The sequence below is a fragment of the Bactrocera dorsalis genome, chromosome 3 (genome assembly GCF_023373825.1).
Source record: "Bactrocera dorsalis isolate Fly_Bdor chromosome 3, ASM2337382v1, whole genome shotgun sequence".
NCBI classification, from domain to species: Eukaryota; Metazoa; Arthropoda; class Insecta; order Diptera; family Tephritidae; genus Bactrocera; species Bactrocera dorsalis.
In genome coordinates this window covers 34,021,853-34,043,956 of record NC_064305.1, presented here as the reverse complement: position 1 = coordinate 34,043,956, position 22,104 = coordinate 34,021,853, and the positions used below count along the sequence as shown (strand labels likewise).

At 38.5% G+C, this 22,104-nt stretch overlaps 1 protein-coding gene and 1 pseudogene across 1 annotated transcript; both read right to left on the bottom strand.

The window, feature by feature from the left end:
* Nucleotides 1-17,573: 17,573 nt before the first annotated feature.
* LOC125777546 (uncharacterized) lies at nt 17,574-18,167 on the bottom strand. Its single transcript, XM_049452646.1, has one exon. The coding sequence runs from the start codon at nt 18,165-18,167 to the stop codon at nt 17,574-17,576; it is 594 nt and encodes a 197-aa protein (XP_049308603.1).
* Nucleotides 18,168-19,257: 1,090 nt separating this feature from the next.
* Nucleotides 19,258-20,231, bottom strand: LOC125777368 (succinate-semialdehyde dehydrogenase [NADP(+)] GabD-like; annotated as a pseudogene).
* Between the last annotated feature and the right edge of the window lie 1,873 nt (nt 20,232-22,104).

Below are 22,104 nucleotides of genomic sequence, written 5' to 3'. Positions count from 1 at the left end.
TCCGTGCAAGCTGTAACTTGAGTAAAAATTGAGATATCGTGATGAAACTTGGTACACGTATTTCTTGGCTCCATAAGAAGGTTAAGTTCGAAGATGGGCAAAATCGGCCCACTGCCACGCCCACAAAATGGCGGAAACCGAAAACCTATAAAGTGTCATAACTAAGCCATAAATAAAGATATTAAAGTGAAATTTGGCACAAAGGATCGCATTAGGGAGGGGCATATTTGGACGTAATTTTTTTGGAAAAGTGGGCGTGGCCCCGCCCCTACTAAGTTTTTTGTTTATATCTCGGAAACTACTATAGCTATGTCAACCAAACTCTACAGAATCGTTTTCTTTAAGCATTTCCATATACAGTTCAAAAATGGAAGAAATCGGATAATAACCACGCCCACCTCCCATACAAAGGTTATGTTGAAAATCACTAAAAGTGCGTTAACCGACTAACAAAAAACGTCAGAAACACAAAATTTTACGGAAGAATTGGCAGAAGGAAGCCGCATCCAGGCTTTTTTTAAAATTGAAAATGGGCGTGGCGTCGCCCACTTATGGACCAAAAACCATATCTCAGGAACTACTCAACCGATTTCAATGAAATTCGGTACATAATATTTTCTTAGCACCCTGATGATATGTACGAAATATGGGTGCAATCGGTTCACAACCACGCCTTCTTCCAATATAACGCTATTTTGAATTCCATCTGATGTCTTCTCTGTATAATATATACATTAGGAACCAATGATGATAGCGGAATAAAACTTTACACAAATACGGTATTTGAGCTGACGTTTAAAAAAATATGTAAATGACGGATAATGAAATCTCGATTATCACTTTATCATGCGAGAGTATAAAATGTTCGGTGACACCCGAACTTAGCCCTTCCTTACTTGTTTGTTTTGTTTTTCAATATTTTGATTGGTAAATTATCTGAATCGTTCAATTTCGGTCGCTTGCTTTTTTATTCCGGCTATTTAAAAGAAAAATTATTGAAAATTATTCAGTGAAAACTTTATGTGTGTTTCAAACGAAGTGATCAATTACAGATTGAAATTTGTTACGAAGCAACGAAGACATCGCGCTAATATCGGTCGGCATTTTTTTTGCCATCAACGTATGGCAGCCCAAGACACATGAACTACATGAGACTTCCAGGATGCGATGACATATGTGTGGAATTATGGATCGCTGTCAATCAGCAAGCGATCGTCACGATGTCACATCAAGACTTTTCAAACAACAGCTACGATGTTTGATGGAGTTTATCTTGAGGCAACGTATGTACTAAATACAAGTATGGTGCAGTCAGATGCTGGATGTACTCTGCTGAGTTACAAAAAAGAGGTTTTCCGCACGCACACATTCTTCTTTGAATGATGGATGGTGGTTACACCAGATCAAATTGGTGAAATCATTTCTGTGGAAATTCCTCATGCAGAGAAAGATCCATTATTCTACAAAGGGTTGAAAACCAATATGGTGCATGGACTTTGCGGACACCACAATCCCACTTGCAATAAATGCACGAAACACTATCCACGTGCTTTTCTTTCGGAAACGCAAACTGGAAATGAAGGATATCCACTCTATCGTCATAGCTCATCAGACGACAATGGCAGGACATTTACCATTCAACTTAGAGTAGTGAATATCGAAGTCAACAACATATGGATCGTACCATATTCGTCACTATTGTCTAATTCACATTCAAAACTCATGCCAATGTTTGATATTGTAGTTTGGTGAAATCGACTTTTCCGACTATTGTGCGTTTCGCAGTTCATTTGGAGAATGGCTAAAGAGTATTTTTCAACCCAGAGAATACAGTACAGCCAGAGGAAACACTTCCAACAACATAATTGACATTTCTCAACTTGCGTCAGTGATTCGTTTGTGAGAACATTGCTCTATTTGGAAATGCCTTGATATTATGCATGGAATGCATCGCCGAAGAAATAGGTACGCAGAAAGCAAGGCCAACCAATAGATTGACATCCAGGTGTGTTCTCAACTAATTTCTTAGAACGAATTTACATAATCCACCCGAAAAACTAAGATTGCTAATACCTTCGGTTTGCTATTAATAAACGTACGTCGTTCAGTTTGATTTGAGTCATTGCGCACACTTTTCGAGATGGTCATTTCGACATATCAGCCTTCAAATCCGCGTCAATTATGGAACACGAACAAAAGTATATTGCCGAAGACATTTTACATCGTATTCGTTAAGAATTGGAAATAGGCAAATTTCGGTTCCAGTGGTTTGATATCAATTCCACCTCCCTTTTGTCAATTCACTTCAACGAAATATGAACTCATCACGAATGTTTATGCCAAATAGGCCAAATTATCGTAACTACTATTGCATGGGTGCGCGCCAATTATACGTGGCGTTTTCCCGAGTTGGAAAACCATCTTCTCTGTACATTTATGCACCGGAATAGAAACCAAAAAATGTTGTTTATCAAACTGCGTTACATTGAAAAAAATTTAGAAAAATCGAAAATAAATGATTTTTAACATAACGTAAATTCAACTTTTTTTTCATTTCAAAACACATAATTTCACGCAGGACAACGCATAGGTTGTCACGGCATCACGCGTGAATGGCTGAACCGCTTTGACTGTTTTTTTTTTTTTTTTTTGCGGTTTTCTAATACCCTGTACAAGGTGCTTATGGAAAAAAATATTAAGAAAATCTCTCAGAAAGATTGAAAAATATACATTTCATCTTATATATAAAAATGAATCGCAAAATGTGTTGGTATGTGTGTTGCACACAAAGCGTTCAATTACAGATTGAAATTTGTAATATCGGTCGTTGTTCTTTTGGCATCAACATAAGTACATTAGCAGCGCAATTCACTTGACCGAGTACTCCCAAGATGCGATGATACATACGTGCGGTATTATGGATCGCGGTGAATCAGCAAGCGATCGTCACGATGTCACATCAAGACTTTTCAAGTAACAGCTTCGATGGACTTTATCTAGAAGCAACGTATATATGTGGCGATCAGATACTAGATGTACTCTGTTGAGTGGCGAAAGAGAGGTTTGCCCCACGCACACATTCCTTTTTGGATGGTGGTTACACCAGATGAAATTGATGAAATCATTTCTGCTGAAATACCTGATGCAGAAAAAGATCCAGTATTATACGAAGTGATGAAAACCACTATGGTTCTCGGGCCTTGCGGACATCACAATCCCACTTAGATTTGTATGTCTGACAATAAATCCACCAAACACTATCCACGTGATTTTCTTTCGGAAACACAAACAAGAAATGATGGCTGTACTGTACTGTACTTTACCGGTGTTGCTCACCACACGACAATGGCAGAACATTTAGCTTTCAATTTAGAAGAGTGAATATCGAAGTTGACAACACACGGATCGTACTATATTCACCACTGTTTTCTAATTCACATTCAAAAGTCATGCCAATGTTGAGTATCGCAGTTTGGTGTAATCGATAAAATACGTTTGTAAGTACATGACCAAAGGAAGCAACATGGCGGTTATTGGTCTTGAACGATACGGTTGATACGTGAACTGCACTAAAGCACTTTGTAGCGCTTTCCGACTGTTGTGAGTCTCGCAGTTAATTTGGAGAATGGCCAAAGAGTGTATTTCAACCCAGGAAATACAGTACAGCCAATGGAAACACCGCTAGCAACAAAATTTACATTTACGAATTTTTGCTCAACTTTCGTCAGTGATCCGTTTGCGTGGAGATTCGGAAATACCTCGATATTATGCATGGAATGCATCGTTGAAGAAATAATTACGCAGAAAGCAAGGCCAACCATTAGATGGACATCCATCTGTGTTATCAATTAATGCATTAAGAATAATTTACACAATCCGAAAAACGACGATTGTTTCTACCTTCGGTTGCTATTGATAAACGTACGCGGTTCAACTTCATATGAGTCATTGCGTACTGTGAATGATACGGTGTGTGCAACTTTTTGAGAAGCAAGCCAGCAATTACAATTGCTGGAAAATGATAATCACTGGAATGAAAATGACGTTCGAACACTTTTCGCGATAATAATTTCGACATATCAGCCTCCAAATCCGCGTCTATTATGGGATACGAACAAAAATGACATTGCCGAAGACATTTTACATCTAAAAATTGAATATGGATACATTCCGGTTGATACTTCCGGTGGTTTGGTATCAATTCCATTTGCCGTTTATCGATTCACGAAAGATGAACTCATCAAGAATTGTTGAGACTTAAACTGGAAGATTCAAAGTCAAATTCCGGGAGAATTGCGCTCATACAAATCGATCGATCGTCTTGACAATGAAGACGACGCCGTGAATTATCCAGTGGAGTTTCTAAATTCTTTGGAGAAGCTTGGTATGCCACCGATCTGTCGTTATTATGTTTCGCAATCTTCATGCGCCGAAACTGTGTAATGGAACCTGACTGATTGTGATGCACCTATCGAATACAAGGGGCAGAATGCTTGATTCTACGAGTTCCTTTGAGTTCTCACGATTTGCCATTTCAGTTCAAACGGATTCCGTTTCCAGTAAAAATAGCATTTGAGATGACAATCATCAGGACAGAAGGATAGTCGCTAGAAGTGTATGGCATACATTTTGAGCTGCTACGTTTTTTACACGGCCAAAAATACGTGTCGTGCTTACGAGTTGGAAAACTATCTTCTCTGTACATTTACGCAGCGGAACAGAAACCAAAAAAATGTTGTTTATCAAGCTGCGTTACATTGAAAATAAAATAAATGATAAATTTATTTTCTTTTCATTTCAAAACACATATGTAATTTCACGCAGGAAAACGGCTGCGGGGTCAGCTAGTATTGTTAATAAAATTCCTTCAATATCACAATTATTTCGAAAGATACAGATGTTCCACCTAAGACGATTATTGTTATAAACATTAAAAAACAACAAAAAACGTTAGATTTGGTGCAGCCCCTTCACAGGTGCATTTCTTTTAGTAACTATGTGTTTGTTTGAAGCTATGTGCTATAGTAATCCGATCTGAACAATTTTGTTGAAGATTTTATTTATACCTAAAGCAGTATTCCATGTCAAATTTCGTGACGATACCTCGTCAAATGTAAAAGTTTTCCGTACAAGCCCTTGATTGCGATCGTTCGGTTTGTATGGCAACTATATGCTATAGTCAGCCGATCTGAATAATTTCTTCGGATAATACATTGTTGACTTATAAAGTAATCTATACCAAATTTCGTGAATATATCTTGTCAAATTCAAAAGTTTTCCATACCAGCACTAGATTCCGATCATTCAGTTTGTATGGCAGCTATATGCTATAGTTGACCGATCTGAATCGATTTCTTTGTATATTACATTATTATATTAGAAAATAAAATGTGCCAACTTTTGTGCAGATACATTGTCAAATGTGAAAGTTTTCCATACAAGAACTTGATTCCGATCGTTCAGTTTGTATGACAACTATATGTTATAGCTTCTTGTAGAGAAAATGACACTTGCAAAATTTCAAAACGATATCTTAAAAACTGAGGGATTAGTACGTATATACGAGGACTGTCCGATAAATAACCGACCTAACCATGATGCACGCGACTTTTTCAAAATTTTTTTTTTTTATTTTTCTACATAGTCTCCTTGTAACTCCACACACTTCTCCCAGCGATGCTCCCATCTCTGCAACCCTTCCAAATAGTACTTGGCGTCTTTGTCTGCAAAATACGAGTTCACGAAAGAGATTGCCTCCTCATTTGACGAAAATCTCTGGCCGCCGAGCGCAGTTTTAAGTTGAGGAAACAAAAAAAAGTCGCTTGGTGCTAGATCCGGTGAATAAGGTGGATGGTCAAGCAGTTCGAACCGCAATTCGTGGATTTTCGCCATGGCGACTGTTGAGGTGTGAGATGGTGCGTTGTCTTGGTGGATTTTTCGAAATTTCTTCCTTTAGCTTGTCCAATAATGATGCGTGGTATGCTCCTGTTATAGTTTTTTCTTTTTCAAGATAGTCGATAAAAATAATTCCATGGCTGTCCCAAAAAACACTCGCCATCACTTTCCCAGCCGAATACACAGCTTTAGGTTTTTTTTGGGGCTGGTTGCCCCTTTTCAATCCACTGTTTAGATTGGATTTTTATTTCGGGCGTATAATGATGAATCCAAGTTTCGTTTACAGTTATCAATCGGCGCCAAAACTCGGTCTTATTGCCTCTAAACTGAGCCAACAGAGCGCTGGAAATGTTCATGCGCGCACGTTTGTGGTCTAGCGTAAGCAAACGCGGCACCCAACGCGCGGACAGCTTTCTCATGCCCAAATCTTGGTTTAATATGTGACAAACAGTTTCTTTTGACATTTTCATAATCTCAGCTATTTCCCTAACTTTAATCCGGCGGTCGTCTAGTACCAATTGATGAACTCTAGCGATGTTATCGTTAGTGGTTACAGTTTTTGGAAGCCCAGGAGGTTCATCAGCTTCCAAGCTCTTGCGACCATGTTTAAATTCAGCTGCCCAAAATTTTACGGTGGTAAACGATGGTGCAGAGTCACCATACACAGAGTCCTACTCATCTTTGATTTGTGAAGGCGTATTGCCTTTCAAAAATAAAAATTTAATTACAGCTCGATATTCAATTTTTTCCATTTTGGGGAAATCACCGAAATAGACTCACAAAAACGACTGTCAACAGATAATTGCGCAAGATAAATTTCTGAAATTTTGGCGAGTAGCTATTATAATATGCACAATTTGAAGTAGAAACTTTTTTTTCAGATTTGCCGCTAGCTTCACGTTGAGGTCGGTTATTTATCAGACAGCCCTCGTATACAGATAGACAGACATACGGACAGACAGACCTAGCTCAATCGACTCAGCTCAACATACTGATCATTTATATATATACTATTTATGGTCTCCGACGCTCCTTCTGGGTGTTTCAAACTTCGTGATATAATTAATATATACTGTTCAGGCTACAATTAGATTTATCCCATGGCGCTCAAATTAGTAGCCACAAAATATGCGTATTTCAAAAATTCCACACGTACCGCTAAGGAAATAGCATTGGCTTAAACAAAATGTATTTACCGAAATTCTCGACAGAAACACGCAGCACGCCCACAACAGTTCGCCGATTTAATTTATACATTATTTTCACGCCAACTTAATTCACGAGTAGTAAATATTTACAGTTGCTCCAGGTAGGCTGCACTAAGTTAAGTAGCCTCACAAACATCTTATTCGGAGTAGGAGTTTAGTACTAAATACTACCTAGAAAGTGCCGTTGCCTGCTGCATATCGTACTAAGCTCCAAAGTTGCTGCATATCCTTATAATCTGCAGATGGCTGGCTAAAGCCGACGTGGAGCACACGAGCGTAAATATATGGAAAAACATATGCCACCGTAGTCCAAAGAATTCTGCTCTCTTGCGACGTTGTTCATAAAATTTCGTGCTGCAAACGCAAATGATCATCATGCCGCAAGCCAATAAATACTTACACACAGTTAAATTTACGTATGTATGTATTTCCATGCGACCTCTCAAAACCGTCTAGCTGCTTGACTGTCTACCAACCACCGTTAACACCTTTAGGCTTAAGAGTGTAGGCTTAGGGCCAGCACTGAGGGGTTGAACTCTGTGCTATATATTTTTGAGGACAGAATAAGCGGCTTTGAGCCTTATATACATATATTGTATACAAGTAGTTCACAGTAAAGTCTGAGCGGATTGCGTGGTCATACCCTAGCACATAACTGCCGACTTACAGTTACTTTACATACATGCTTATATATAAATTTGGGCTGATGCTTGTGTCACAGGTTATGCAATTTCATTTTTTAAAAATTCGTACACTCAATCCTCCTTGGGCTTCCTCAACACACACCACATCCCCAACACTTTAACGTTCGGTCTTGCTAACTGGCTTTTGCAGTGTTATCCATTTCGTTGCTATGATAACGGAGTAACGAAGAAATTATGCGGGCGGAAGGTTACCAGATTTCATACTCTGGTCTGTATTTCGCAATGATTGCATATTTTTAGGCTTTTAAGCGTAGTACCAAAATGATGTCCATGGAAAAGGACACTTTGAGCATATATTGAGGTAGATAAATGCAGTTGCTGCATTTCGTTATTATTGTATTATAGGCAGTGCGACAACGATGGCACTATGCCAAACGTGTCTGTTTAGGGAAAAATGTAAATTATTTTATTTAATTTCACTTAAAATGGCAACCCTTCTCGTGTTCAGCTGTGCTTTGTTTCGTGCTCCTGCGAATTTGTTTAATTTTATTTAAAACTTTATTTGAAAGTGTCTGGATTAAGTGATCTTTTACGATAAGTATCAGTGTTATATTGTGCTGTTGAATCAATTGATATTTGGTAATAGTGTGTTGGCTAATTTTAATTTATTCCGCCGAGTCATTTTAAATTTGTTGTTGTGCTACATTTTAAGTAGTGCAATTGTTAGTGTTATTTACTTTGCTTACTTAAATTTCTTTCTTGTTTTTATTCGTTTCTATCTTTGTCCACAGCTGTTCGCGAGTTTCTTACTTTTCGCGTATTACAGTGCATCTCAAACTGCTCGCTACATTGGTTGTTATCTTTGATAACCATCAATTTTTATTGCATTCATTTGTCATAAATATGTTTGTCATTGCTCGTTGTTCATTTATTATTTACCATTTTTATATTTCTTTTTAATATTGTTTTTTTCTTTTTTTGTTTTTTTTTTACTTAACTATTATGACTTGTAACTTTCCGAACTGCTCTGTAAAAGGCGAGTCGGAACGCTTTGTTTCTTGCTGGCTTTGTGATGGGCTTGCCCATCTTAAATGTGCTGGACTGACAGGTAGGATATTGGATTCAATTCTTGATAGTAAGGGATTGCGCTGGTCTTGCTTAAAATGCAGACCAACTGAAATTGAATTGTTTAAAGTCTTTAAGCAAGCGCGCAATGGTTTCAAGGAGATTGGTCATGAGCTTGAAACCCTTACTGAAAAATTTAGCCATTATGAAATGCTTTTTTCAATCATTTAAATGCCTAAATGTTCGGGAAGAGAATCAAAAACCTTCATCAAAACGTAAACGTCCGTCTGATGAAGATACCACTGTATCTTCCTTAAAACGAATGCCCCCACCTACTATTGACCTTATTAATCTGTCATCCCCTTGTCCTCAAGGTGAGAAAGTTCCGTCTGCTCAGGACACAGTGAAAACTGTTACTGAACACAGTAAGCGGAAAACTTTCCAAGATCCGCCTGCAAATACGTCCAAATCAGCTAATAAAAACTTAGTGGTAATACCGCAGAAAAAGGCAATATTTGTCTCGACACTCGCTAGTCGTAGGGAGATGCTTGGTATAATATTTCTTGTAAAACTCATGAATGGGTCAGTCTGTAGCCCATTTCTCTTATCTGATATTAATTTTAACGTCCCCGATCACTCTACCAGGCAGTCTAGACCCTTACTTTTAAAATTTTCTAGAACAAATTTTGAGTTAAACGAACCATTCCGCCGTATATGTCATGATTTCAATTTTCATTCCAGCACATTTGATTCAACAGACTCACTTTTTACAAAAATTATTTTATCTACTCTTAACAAGTAAAATTATAAACTTTAATTTAATTCTTAATTTTGGCTGTTGAAATTTTTGTTTCTGTAGCTGAGCAGCTTAAGATCCAACGCTTAAAACTCTCTTGCCTTTTATGACTCGGCTAATTCCGCTCGTTCGCGGATTGCGCCCCTAGCGTCGATTGGGCGGGAGGAGGGTAACCGTTGGGTATTATTATTATTATTAAAACGTTATCTAACACTTGAAAGCACACACTCTTTGTCAGGACAAGACGGATTTTTTTATTAATTCCTGTGATATCAACTTGGAAGACACTGCATTGCAGTCGAAAAGCTATTCAAGTATCTTAATTTGCAAAAAATTCACCACATCCCACTCACTTATATAGTTTGATTCCATCTATATAGATGCGTATCCTGTGTCCCTGTTCACCTCACCTCCTACTCTTCTCTACTGTCGACAAACTGGTCATTTTGGAGGAGCGATAGAAATTCCAGAACAATCTCGCCTGCTGCTGCGACAACATAAAGCGAGTTGTGAGTGTATTATCCTCATCTGAGCAGATGAACTTGGAAAGGATTGCACAGGGTGATCTATGGTTGAATCTGGAAAAGGTGCGCTTCGGTGATCACACCTGTGAGAAGGCTAAAATTGAGATATATCTCGACGAGCGACTCGAAACTCGCTTTAGAATGTGTCCGGAAAACACTTCGTTAGCACGTGATCTGCCTATACCCTCCGCTGCAGATCTGGGTGCTTTCGGTTCAGTCTCTCTGAATATGATATTAATCTTCTCGAAAAACATTAGAATACTGGAATAATTAATTTCATTGCAACCTGTTATATTTCTTTATTTATATCCAGAGTCGTAAATTTTGTTTATTTTGTGCCCTGGTTAAAATAGCTTAGGTCAGGTACACTTATTTAGCTGAAACTAATTACACAAAGTACATGAAAAATCGCAAAGCTCCTTATTACAAGGACAAGGGCGTGGTCAACAAGGATTGTATAAAATAAAAGATAATAATGTTGGCTTCCAGTTTGACAAATGTATCACAGTGTGAGAGGAAATGAGAAAAAATCACTTTAATATATGTTAATATATGTATGTTCTTTATTTTCGGAAATAGAAGTATAAACCCGAACCAAAACACATTCAATTTGGGTATTGAAAGTATGAAACCAAATTCTGAATCGAGAATGAAATTGAAAAAACCCCACTGGAATTGTATGAAAATAAAACGAAACAGGAACAAAAGAAAGTAAAACTAAAAAAAAAAAAAAAATGTATATTTTGTTAAGTATTATTTATTCTTTTAGAATAACTATATAAAATTAGTAATAAAATTATATCAAACAAATTAAAAATTATAAAAATGTTGCTTTAAATTAGTTGTTTTTTGCAAACGGAAATGAATTGACTTTAACTTGAGATTTTTTAGTCCATTTTGCTTTATCAAATTTGCAGTTATATTTTTCTTTTTTAATTTGGAGTTAATAATATTTATCTATAATATTACATTAATTGTATTATGTTAGTCGTCTTTCTGTGTATGAGGATAACAAGACGGTTGAATTACGAATACTTTAAAGTGTTGTAACTAGCTACAAAATAACGTCATGTTGGAAAATACTAAATGCGCCATAACTCTAAGCAATTACATTAAAAACTAAATTTAAATTTTCACACAAAGAGTCGAAATGGGATCATAACTTATCAAACCACCAGACACCGAATATATGGACCTGAGTGCCAATGACTCAATTTTTACAGAAATAGCGGTCAATGGACTCGTATCGCAATTCGAAGACAATAATATACACAATATAAAGATTTTTGAACTTCCAATTGACTTTATTCCGTTATATGAATTTAAATGAAGGTGTGAAACTGAATATACTATTTGGGGTACTCACAACGCGTCATAAAGCATCGTAAAATAATAAAATCATAAATTTTTACACTAGTTTGTTGTTGGATTGCATACAAAAATAAGTTTACGCAAATACAACTTTGAACGCTATGTTATCGGATCGTTATAAAATATAACTTTATGAGACTATGTGAAACCCCTAATTATTAATGCCGAAAAGGGGTGCAATAGGTCCGCGTGAATATGTCGGACTATATATTAATTACATTCATAATCTTGCTTGGAAACTGCTCTTGAGTATACTTGAGTAAAGTGAAAAGTAATCAAAAATCCAGTCCTTCTTCCTCGCTTCAATACACCATATATTGTCACTTCCGACTTCCTAACTTTATGCCATTAATATTGGTTAAAATGTGTGATATCTTAATGAAAATAGTGATATTGTATTAAAATGTTTTAGAACTTAGTAGAACTGGCACATCGCACCACGATCGCAGTTTCGAATATTCCATAATAATATTAAATTTTTATTCCAGTTTGTCGCAATCAATTACAGAACAATTTTGTGTAACTTTTCTTTAATAACGGGTGATTTTTTTGAGGTTAGGATTTTCATGCATTAGTATTTGACAGATCACGTGGGATTTCAGACATGGTGTCAAAGAGAAAGATGCTCAGTATGCTTTGACATTTCATCATGAATAGACTTACTAACGAGCAACGCTTGCAAATCATTGAATTTTATTACCAAAATCAGTGTTCGGTTCGAAATTTTTTTATCGACAAATTTTGTTCAGCGATGAGGCTCATTTCTGGTTGAATGGCTACGTAAATAAGCAAAATTGCCGCATTTGGGGTGAAGAGCAACCAGAAGCCGTTCAAGAACTGCCCATGCATCCCGAAAAATGCACTGTTTGGTGTGGTTTGTACGCTGGTGGAATCATTGGACCGTATTTTTTCAAAGATGCTGTTGGACGCAACGTTACGGTGAATGGCGATCGCTATCGTTCGATGCTAACAAACTTTTTGTTGCCAAAAATGGAAGAACTGAACTTGGTTGACATGTGGTTTCAACAAGATGGCGCTACATGCCACACAGCTCGCGATTCTATGGCCATTTTGAGGGAAAACTTCGGACAACAATTCATCTCAAGAAATGGACCCGTAAGTTGGCCACCAAGATCCTGCGATTTAACGCCTTTAGACTATTTTTTGTGGGGCTACGTCAAGTCTAAAGTCTACAGAAATAAGCCAGCAACTATTCCAGCTTTGGAAGACAACATTTCCGAAGAAATTCGGGCTATTCCGGCCGAAATGCTCGAAAAAGTTGCCCAAAATTGGACTTTCCGAATGGACCACCTAAGACGCAGCCGCGGTCAACATTTAAATGAAATTATCTTCAAAAAGTAAATGTCATGAACCAATCTAACGTTTCAAATAAAGAACCGATGAGATTTTGCAAATTTTATGCGTTTTTTTTTTAAAAAAAGTTATCAAGCTCTTAAAAAATCACCCTTTATTACAAATCTTTCAACGCGACGTTTTTGTTCACCAGTGACATAGTAAGTACGATACGAATATTATAAAAAGCCTGAAAAGAGGGAAATCTAGAATGATTAAGTTTTTAAAAACAATTTAAGGAACAACGTTGATTCAATTTAAATAGACGAAACGGTCTTGGTGGCCAATCGACCAGGCCAAAATATTAAATGTTCTGCTCTCCAAAGTGTCTTAATAAATCAATTGATTGACGCTCAGTAGGGTGATTATTTTGACCATAAGTTGAGCGAAGCACAAAGCGTTTACAGAACATGAGTTTTCGTAACAAAGTTGAAGGATTTGCAAACGTTATTCACGCGTGTTTCCGTGATGAAATGCCAAACAATACTGAACCAAAGTAACATGACAGCTTGACACGTCTCACACGTAATCTGTCAAAAAGTACATCTACTCGGATCGCCGATTATAACATACAAGTTATACGATTATTTTTCGTAATCTTATCATAACTTAAAATTTACAATTCATAAAATATTTGTTAAAAAATATTTGTTTACAGCGCTATTGATGGTTTTTCCCAAAATCGACAATTTATGACAGAAAGAAAAGTGGCAGTTCCCTCGTCGCTCGTAGTCATTAAAACTGTCAAGACTTATTTGAGATGATATCCACGGATAAACAGTACTTTCCTCGAATCGAGGAATCTGAAGGCAAGCTTTTGCTCCAGCTAGTAATATTCATAAATTCATAATTGCAAAAAGTTTTGGTTCGAGCATAGTCGTCAAGGCCAATAGAAGCTGTGCGCGAGTTTTAGTTGTTTGAGCGGAGGAAAAAATAAAAATGCCGACGATGTCTGTGACATTATATTTTATTCTCATCCTTTTTCAAATTATGTTCGGCTTATATATGTAACTACTAAAACGATTACAATTTCCTTAATCTATTTCTTTGTTTTTTTTTTATTATTTTCTTATGAAATACAATATTTGTTAAATGTAATCTTATTTTCTATTGAATGCCAACAAACATGATTGTGTGGTTTACCCGATAATGTCTGGGTTATCATTACAGTCAAACATAAGGACCAAAACATGTTTGTATACATTTGCATTATGTTCTTTATCTCTATTTGTTGTCTTATTTTTTGTAATGTTTACTCGTTTTTCTTTAATCTTTTATTTTGTCCAATTTACAATATTTTGTTGTGTGGTGTCTGGTTGGGATGATAGTGTACACATACTCGCGCTGCTATCGATCAGCGAAAAGCAAAAGCTGACCTTTCAGAAAAAAATTTGTACATTGCTGTTTTAATATATTCATTATATTCTTGTAACCAGTTGCTACAGAGTATTATAGTTTTGTTCATCTCACGGTTGTATGTATGACCTAAAACTAAACGAGATATATATAGGGTTATATATATAGGGTTTAGGAGCGAAATAAGAAAACGTGCTTGTTCTTCAGAATCCAAAAGCAAAAGGGCCGACAGGCGTTTTTATTTTCTTTTACTAACCTAAAGCGAATACAATTCAAAAGCGAATAGAATGCGCATGGTTGCATTTACGAAATAAAAGCACATGGTTGTATTTATGAAATAATAAATTTTAAAGCTTGTGGTGTTGCCACAGTACTCCCCTCCTAGAGAGAGGGTACGGCAATGTAGGCTGGTTTCAAACGATCAATCGAAACATTCACGGCTTAATGATTAACGTCGATGGCAAAATATTTTGAATGGCGATGCAATACTTTGTACGGGCGGTGACAATGATGGCTTGACTGATAGATCTCGTACAAACACCTGTTCGCATTTTTGAAGGTCTGCGTGTATGAATGACTTCTGCTTGGTATGCCAAGCGGTATCTATGGGACGTAAGTCTCGCATGACGCGGCGTAAATGTGCTACAGTCTCCACTTCAGTAGTTGATGGGCCACTATCCACGAAAAACTCAGAAGGCAAACGCAAGGTAGTCCCGTAAACTAGTTCAGCTGGACAAGCACCTATGTCGGCCTTAAAAGAACTACGAAGCCCCAACAGGATTAGTGGCAGCGACGAGGTCCATTGATTGTGATTGTGGCACAATATTGCTGACTTAAGTGTTCGGTACCATCGTTCGACCATGCCATTCGTCTGTGGATGATAAGCCGTCGTCCGTAGATGCCTGATCCCTAGGCATTGCATGAGTTGATCGAAAACTTTACTTTCAAATTGCCGGCCCAGGTCCGAAGTTATGTCAACAGGAACGCCAAATCGCGATATCCAACAGCTTATTAATGCCTTGGATACTGTTTCTGCGGTGATATCTGGGATGGCGAATGCATCGGGCCAACGTGTGAAACGATCGATGACCGTGAGACAATAGCGGTTGCCGTCGGAAAGTGGGAAGGGTCCGACAATGTCGATATGCAGGTGTGAAAACCGTTGTCCGGGGCATGCGCGGCGTTGAAACAGTGAAGAGTTGTGCCGGATGACTTTGTTCCGTTGGCACTGGATGCATTGCTTGGCGAATTCCCGGCTATCTTTCTGTATTCCGGGCCATACGAAGCGTTCAGTCATCAGTTTCGCAGTTACCCTCGTGCCTGGGTGAGATATGTTGTGTGTTGCGCAAAGAACTGTTTGTCGGAATCTTTTTGTTATGAACGGGCGTAGTCGACCAGTTGAAGTATCGCAATAGACTTTCTTAGTACTAGAGGGGATAATAATACTGGTTAGTAGAAGCGGATGACTAATTTAAGTATGACTTTAACTCGTCGTTGTTTTTCTGATCTTCAGCCAAGTCATCAAAATTTATTGGATCAGTTGTTATGGCTTGGATTCGAGACAGCAGATCTGCTGTAACATTTTGTACCCCTGGTACGTGACGAATGTCTGTCGTGATCTGCGCAATAAAATCCAATTGACGTGCCTGACGATCAGATGCTTTTCTAGTCGTTGCCGAAAAGCATAGATTAGCGGCTTGTGGTTGGTGTAAACGTGGCAATTTCTTCCTTCAAGCATGAAGCGAAAATGACGGACGGAGAGAAATATCGGAGTTAACTCTCTATCGTAGGTACTGTACCGCTGCTCAGCTTTTGTAAAAAGGCGCTGGAAAAAGCCTAAAGGTTGAAGTGATCCATTGGAAATTTGATGTAGAGCGGCGCCTGCAACGTAGTCAGATGCGTCGACCCATAATGAAAGAGGAACGTTCGGGAGCGGGTGCGCCAGAAGCGCGCAATTAGCGAGGTCCTCTTTGCAAGCCTCAAAGTGCCTTATGTTGTCGTTCGTCCAGTTCAGTGGCGTTTTGTCGTTGCGCTTATTTCCAGAACACATTTTGAAAAGAGGTGCTTGGTGCGAAAGTGGGTTTGGAAGTAGCGATCTATAAAAATTGATCATAGCTAGGAATCGTTTAAGATCCTTTGCAATCGTAGGAAGTTTGAATAAGCGAATCGCTTCAATACGGCTAGGCATCGGCTTTATTCCATCCTTCATGATTAAATGCCCTAAGAAATGCAGCTCTGATATACCAAGCACTGATTTGGCTATGTTTATTGTTAAGTTGTGTTGGCGTAATCGTTGAAAGACTATACGAAGATGCGCGCGATGTTCTTCTGGGGAGCGTGATGCGACGCATATGTCGTCCAGGTAGGTGAAAACATTATCTATGCCGCGGAAAACTTCGTTGATGACTCTTTGGAATGTTTGCGCCGCGTTGCGCAACCCAAAGGTCATGTGCGTGAATTCGTACAATCCAAACGGATTTGTGATGGCAGTTTTACAAATGTCATTGGGATCGATTGGGATCTGGTGAAAGGCCTTCCGTAGATCGATTTTTGAAAATATTGAATTTCCAGCAAAAATATTACTGAAATCGTGCAGGAATGGCAGAGGGTATTTGTCGGGGACGGTTACCGCGTTAAGCGCGCGGTAGTCTCCACACGATCTCCATGACCCGTCGGCCTTTCGCACCATATGTAATGGGCTAGCCCAATTACTGCTGGATGGCCGACTTATGCCCAGTTTCATCAACAGCTCGAATTCAGCGCGCGCTGCCGTCAGCTTTTCAGGCGACAGCCGTCTTGGCCGAGAAAAAATTGGTTGACCGTTTGTAATGATCCGGTGAACCACGGTGGACTTCGTTGTAGAATCCGGAGCGGCTGCTCGCGTTATATCACTAAACTCTCGCAGCGAGTTTAAAAAATCTCGGGCTGAACTTATGGTTGAAATGTTTGATACATTGATTCGCGATACTGTGCAAAATGATTTAACTGCTGTTTTGCGGTCGAGCAGACATCGTCCATTAAGGTCAGGTAAAAGGTCGTAATGTGATAAAAAATCTGCTCCAATGATTGCTTGGGTTACGTCTGCAATCACAAAGCTCCAAACAAAATCCCTGCGTAAGTTGAGGTTAAGGCGAAGTATGACTTCTCCAAAAACCGTAATCGGTGTACTATTAGCGGCAAACAATTGCATATCCGATGGGTTGACTCGTGCCAATTTCGAACACTTCGGAAGTACCGACACATCAGCGCCGGAGTCGATAAGAAACGTTATATTAGTTGATGTGTCGAGTATACGTAGGCGGCAATTCGAAGGCATCTCAGAGCGTTTGCCTGTCCCTGAGATACTGCTGGCAGAGCACCCCTATTGTTTGCCATTTGGCGATGTAGATTGAGCGAACTTACAAGGTTGGCGACACTTCTTAGCGTTTGGTCCAAACTTGGCGTGATACCAGCACATTTCGCCTGAATTGATGTTATGAGGGCGCACTGGTGTTTTCGATCTGGAACGCGCACGTGTTTTCTCGCTGCTCGTAACTCTATCAAAACGCTGTTTCAGTTCTGCTATTTCGGTCCTCAGGTCGTTGTCTGTGGTATGATTCGATGCGGATACCTCGTGGATACGAACTTCACGCATTTGCATCGTCTCCACTATTGAGTCGGCGATTTTTAATTTGTCGACAATAGGTACGTTGGTTGCTATAATTGCTGCTTGCGCATATGGGGGCAAGCGATTAACCCACAAATCATGCAAAATGCTTTCGCTTAGAGCGGAACCAGCAGCGCGCTTCATTTCGTTAAACAGGTCGCTCGGGCGGCGGTCGCCCAATGGCATGTCGCGCAATACACGTTGTAGGCGGCGTTGCTGGCTCTCAGTGAAAATTTCTATCAATTTGGTACGAATGAATTGATATCGCGCAGACGTGGGCGCAGCATCTATTATGGAGCGCAACTCCATTAACTTTACCTGTGGTATACCGCTACCGCTACGATATTAAATTTTGCCGAGTCGGTTGTTACGCCAGAGGCCTCGAACCAAAAATCCAACGAGTAAAAATAAGCCTCAATGTTGTCTTCTGACAACAATGGCAGCGGGATGCGTGGAAAAATTGGTGTTGTAGCGTTGAATTCCCCGTGGCTTGGACCAGCAGTAACCGCCATGCTATCATTGAGCGACATCTCACTTACCGTCAAGGGTCACCAATTATAGAGTTTAGGAGCGAAATAAGAAAACGTGTTTGTTCTTCAGAATCCAAAAGCAAAAGGGCCGACAGGCGTTTTTATTTTCTTTTACTAACCTAAAGCGAATACAAGTCAAAAGCGAATAGAATGCGCATGGTTGCATTTACGAAATAAAAGCACATGGTTGTATTTATGAAATAATAAATTTTAAAGCTTGTGGTGTTGCCACATATATATAAAAATGATTAGGATGACAAAAATTTGAAATCGTTTGACTTTCTGTCAGTCCGTCCGTTCGTCCGCGCAAGCTGTAACTTGAGTAAACATTGAGGTATCTTGATGAAACTTGGGATCCGACCAACCGATTTCGGGCATTCCTTTTATATTTGTATGTCACATGAAAATGGAGGAAATTGGACAACAACCACGCCTCTTCCTATAGGACAAAATTTAAATTACTTTGGATTATTTTACTTTCCGGTATACAAATCAAAAATCAATTAATATAACCAGATAAATTTTTACATGAATAATGCCTTTAGAGTATGCCACCTTATGACCAACAATTATTTAAATCCAGTAAAACTTTTCAATATCGGCCAATACGTGAGTTATCTCAATGAAAATAATAAAGCGCAGCAAGCAGTGTGTATTTGTGCTTAAAATAGAAAACTTGGTCTAGCCCCTTTATAACTAATTTCAGGATTATCGAACATCCGCTCCATATGATTGGTTTTTTAGTATGTGGTATTGAGAAAAATAGATAACATCGAGTCGCTACTATGCGCAACTCCTATATATTGTATTATATATGTACCATATAATGATCTTCGTTTTTCTAACAAACCTTACGCCGAATATGTCGGTCAGTCAACCAAACAGGTATTTTTTATCTCAGTAAGTTCATCGATGCCATAATGCCAGCGTGAGGGGGTCACGTCCGATACCGGATTCTTTGATGCCGCCAAATGGCGCCTCCGCCTGCGATGCCAATCCTATATTAACGCCCATAATGCCAACTTCAAGTCGTCGCGCCACTCTAAATACTTCTTGCATGTTTTGACTATAAAAATACCTCGTTAACCCACGCTGTGAACTATTTGCTCTGGTTACAACTTTGTCCTCCGTGTCGAACTTTGCCAATGTAATAACTGGGCCGAAGATCTCTTCACGATAAAACTTGCTGTCCGGTCCACATCGGTAATGATAGTGGGTGCGTAAAATAGTTTACCGATGTCTTGCAAACGTTTACCACCGCATACTACCTTTGCATGTCTGAAAATGCGTCTTTCATAAATGCCTCAATTCGCTTTAACTGTGCTCTATTAATGAGTGGACCAATTTCCACACTTTTACTGTGTCCCGGACCAATTTTTAAAGCTTCAACTTGTGTTTGCAACTGCTTCAGAAATTCCCCATATACAGCAGAGTGTATGTAAAAACGGTTCGCTGAGACACAAGTTTATCCGGCATTACGATATTTCGATAACATTGCACCCTTCACAGCTTCGGCTATATCAGCTGATTCGAAGACAATGAATGGTTCATTACCGCCAAGCTCTAGCGAGACACATTTTAGGAAGCCAGCTGATTCACGAAACAAAAGTTTGCCAACTTCGGTGGAGCCGGTAAAAGAGATGCCACACACCAACGGACTTTAAAAGAAGAGCTTATCCGTGGCAGGAGCTCCACTCGTGGTGATCAAGTTGAAAACTCCAGCTGGTATACAGGCCTTTTGGGAGATCTTAGCGAGTGCCAAGTAGGTAAGTGCTGTATTTTCGTCACGTTTGACGACGACTGTGCAGCCTGTAGCATATTCGATGTTATTAAAAATTACCATTAATTTTTTCAAAATTCACATCGGCTCCGCGGCTTATACTTAGCGGCCGCCAAAGCCGCTGCTGCTTTGCCTAAAACTAAGGCCATTGGAAAGTTCCATGGTGTTATGAGTGCTGCGACACCAAGTGGCTCGCGGAGCACACGCAGCTCCTGATTGCTGACTGTCCTTCCTCGGCAAACCATTCGACAAATGACTGACCATAAGCTACCTCAGATAGTGACTCGGTCAATAGTTTTCCACCTACCGTAGTGATAATGTTAGCCAAGTCAGCGCAGTGCTGTGAAATCAGGATGTGCCAATTCTGTGGAGAAATCAATTAGGAGTTTCACGAGATATATTATACACATAATATATGTATAATTGTTCATCTGATAAAACTTCAGCAACTGCGAGCGCTCACGTGCTATAATCAAATTCAATTCGGGCGCGTAAAAAGCTCTTGTAGCGACATCTATCGCTTTTTGCGCTTCGAATGCAGTCATGTCAGGCACACAGCCGATCACTTTCGTATTGCCGGATTTCGAACATCGAATTTGGCACCGCTGGTCGCATCTAACCATTCGCCACCAATGTAAGCTTGCTTAAGCCAGAGAGAAGTTGTCGAAGTGCGAGATTAGTGGTGTAGAGAACAGCGGATCAGTTTACTATTGCACTTTCGGAACAATCTTGAAAAGATAATATACATTTTTTGTTTTTAATAATATTAGTTTGATATTTTGTCTTTTGTTTTGATATTTTGTTTTGTAATGTAAAGAGTTGCTAGTTACATAACATATTTTTCAAAATGATTTATTTTGAAAACCGGTTATTTTTTCAGCTCTCGAGAGAAACTAGCAAACCGAGTTAGATGGGATCCAGAGCGCCACTACAAAAATAGCTTTAGATCTTATCCCATATGAAGATGTGATTTTTCTCACCTTCTTCTGACTCCCTTCAGGAATTGATCGGACTGCATGTACAAGTTTATTTTAAAAGACGGCTTTGGGCTTTTTATACATGAAAACACTACTTAGGTTCTCATCAATCAGAATTACATTTTGGGAACTTTGGGCCCGAAATATCGGTTAGGCATATAAAATCGCTGAGCTCTTGAATCTTCAAAAGAAGTAGATTCTGATAGTTCAACTTCAACGTATTTGAGGAAATTATACCTGCATTTTCAATACTAAACCTATTCTGATAAATTTACGAAAATTGTCATGAAAAATTACAAACAACCGCCAAGATCGTTAATAAATGTGTTCAAGTCTGAAACTGAAGAATTGTAATGTGCAGTTAATTAAATCAATGACCTATAAAACAATTCCCAGTTGGTTTATTTCAAAACCCGTTCAATCTTATCCATCGACAAAAAAATCGAAAACAATACAATTTATTCAATTTCAATTGATCATAAATACCCACATTTTTTCGTGAATATCCTTTCAAACATATAAAAACAAAATCCAATATTTAAACGCATAAAAAATGCACATTTTTTTTCTTTTTCATCAAATTTTATTTGCGAATTTATTGAATTTATGAATGCTTTTCTTCATTCGCAGAATTCTTGCTTTTCCATTTTTCGCATTGTCACTGGCAGCCAACATTTAAAATATAAAATATTTACGCAGCTCATCAATATTAATCACTGCATGCAACGGAGCAATGAAATTAAAGGATGAGAAAAATTTACATATTCCAATTAATTGAAACGAAAATAGCAAAAACAACTAAATAAAACTTTTACGGAAAAACGCTATGTATTTCGAAATAATTGAGGCATTTATGCATTTAACAAAGTTCAGAGCACAAAAATAGCACAGCAAAATTTAAACACATTCAAATAATAAAAACATCAGCTACAACGAGTATAAGGAGAAACTACTCTGAG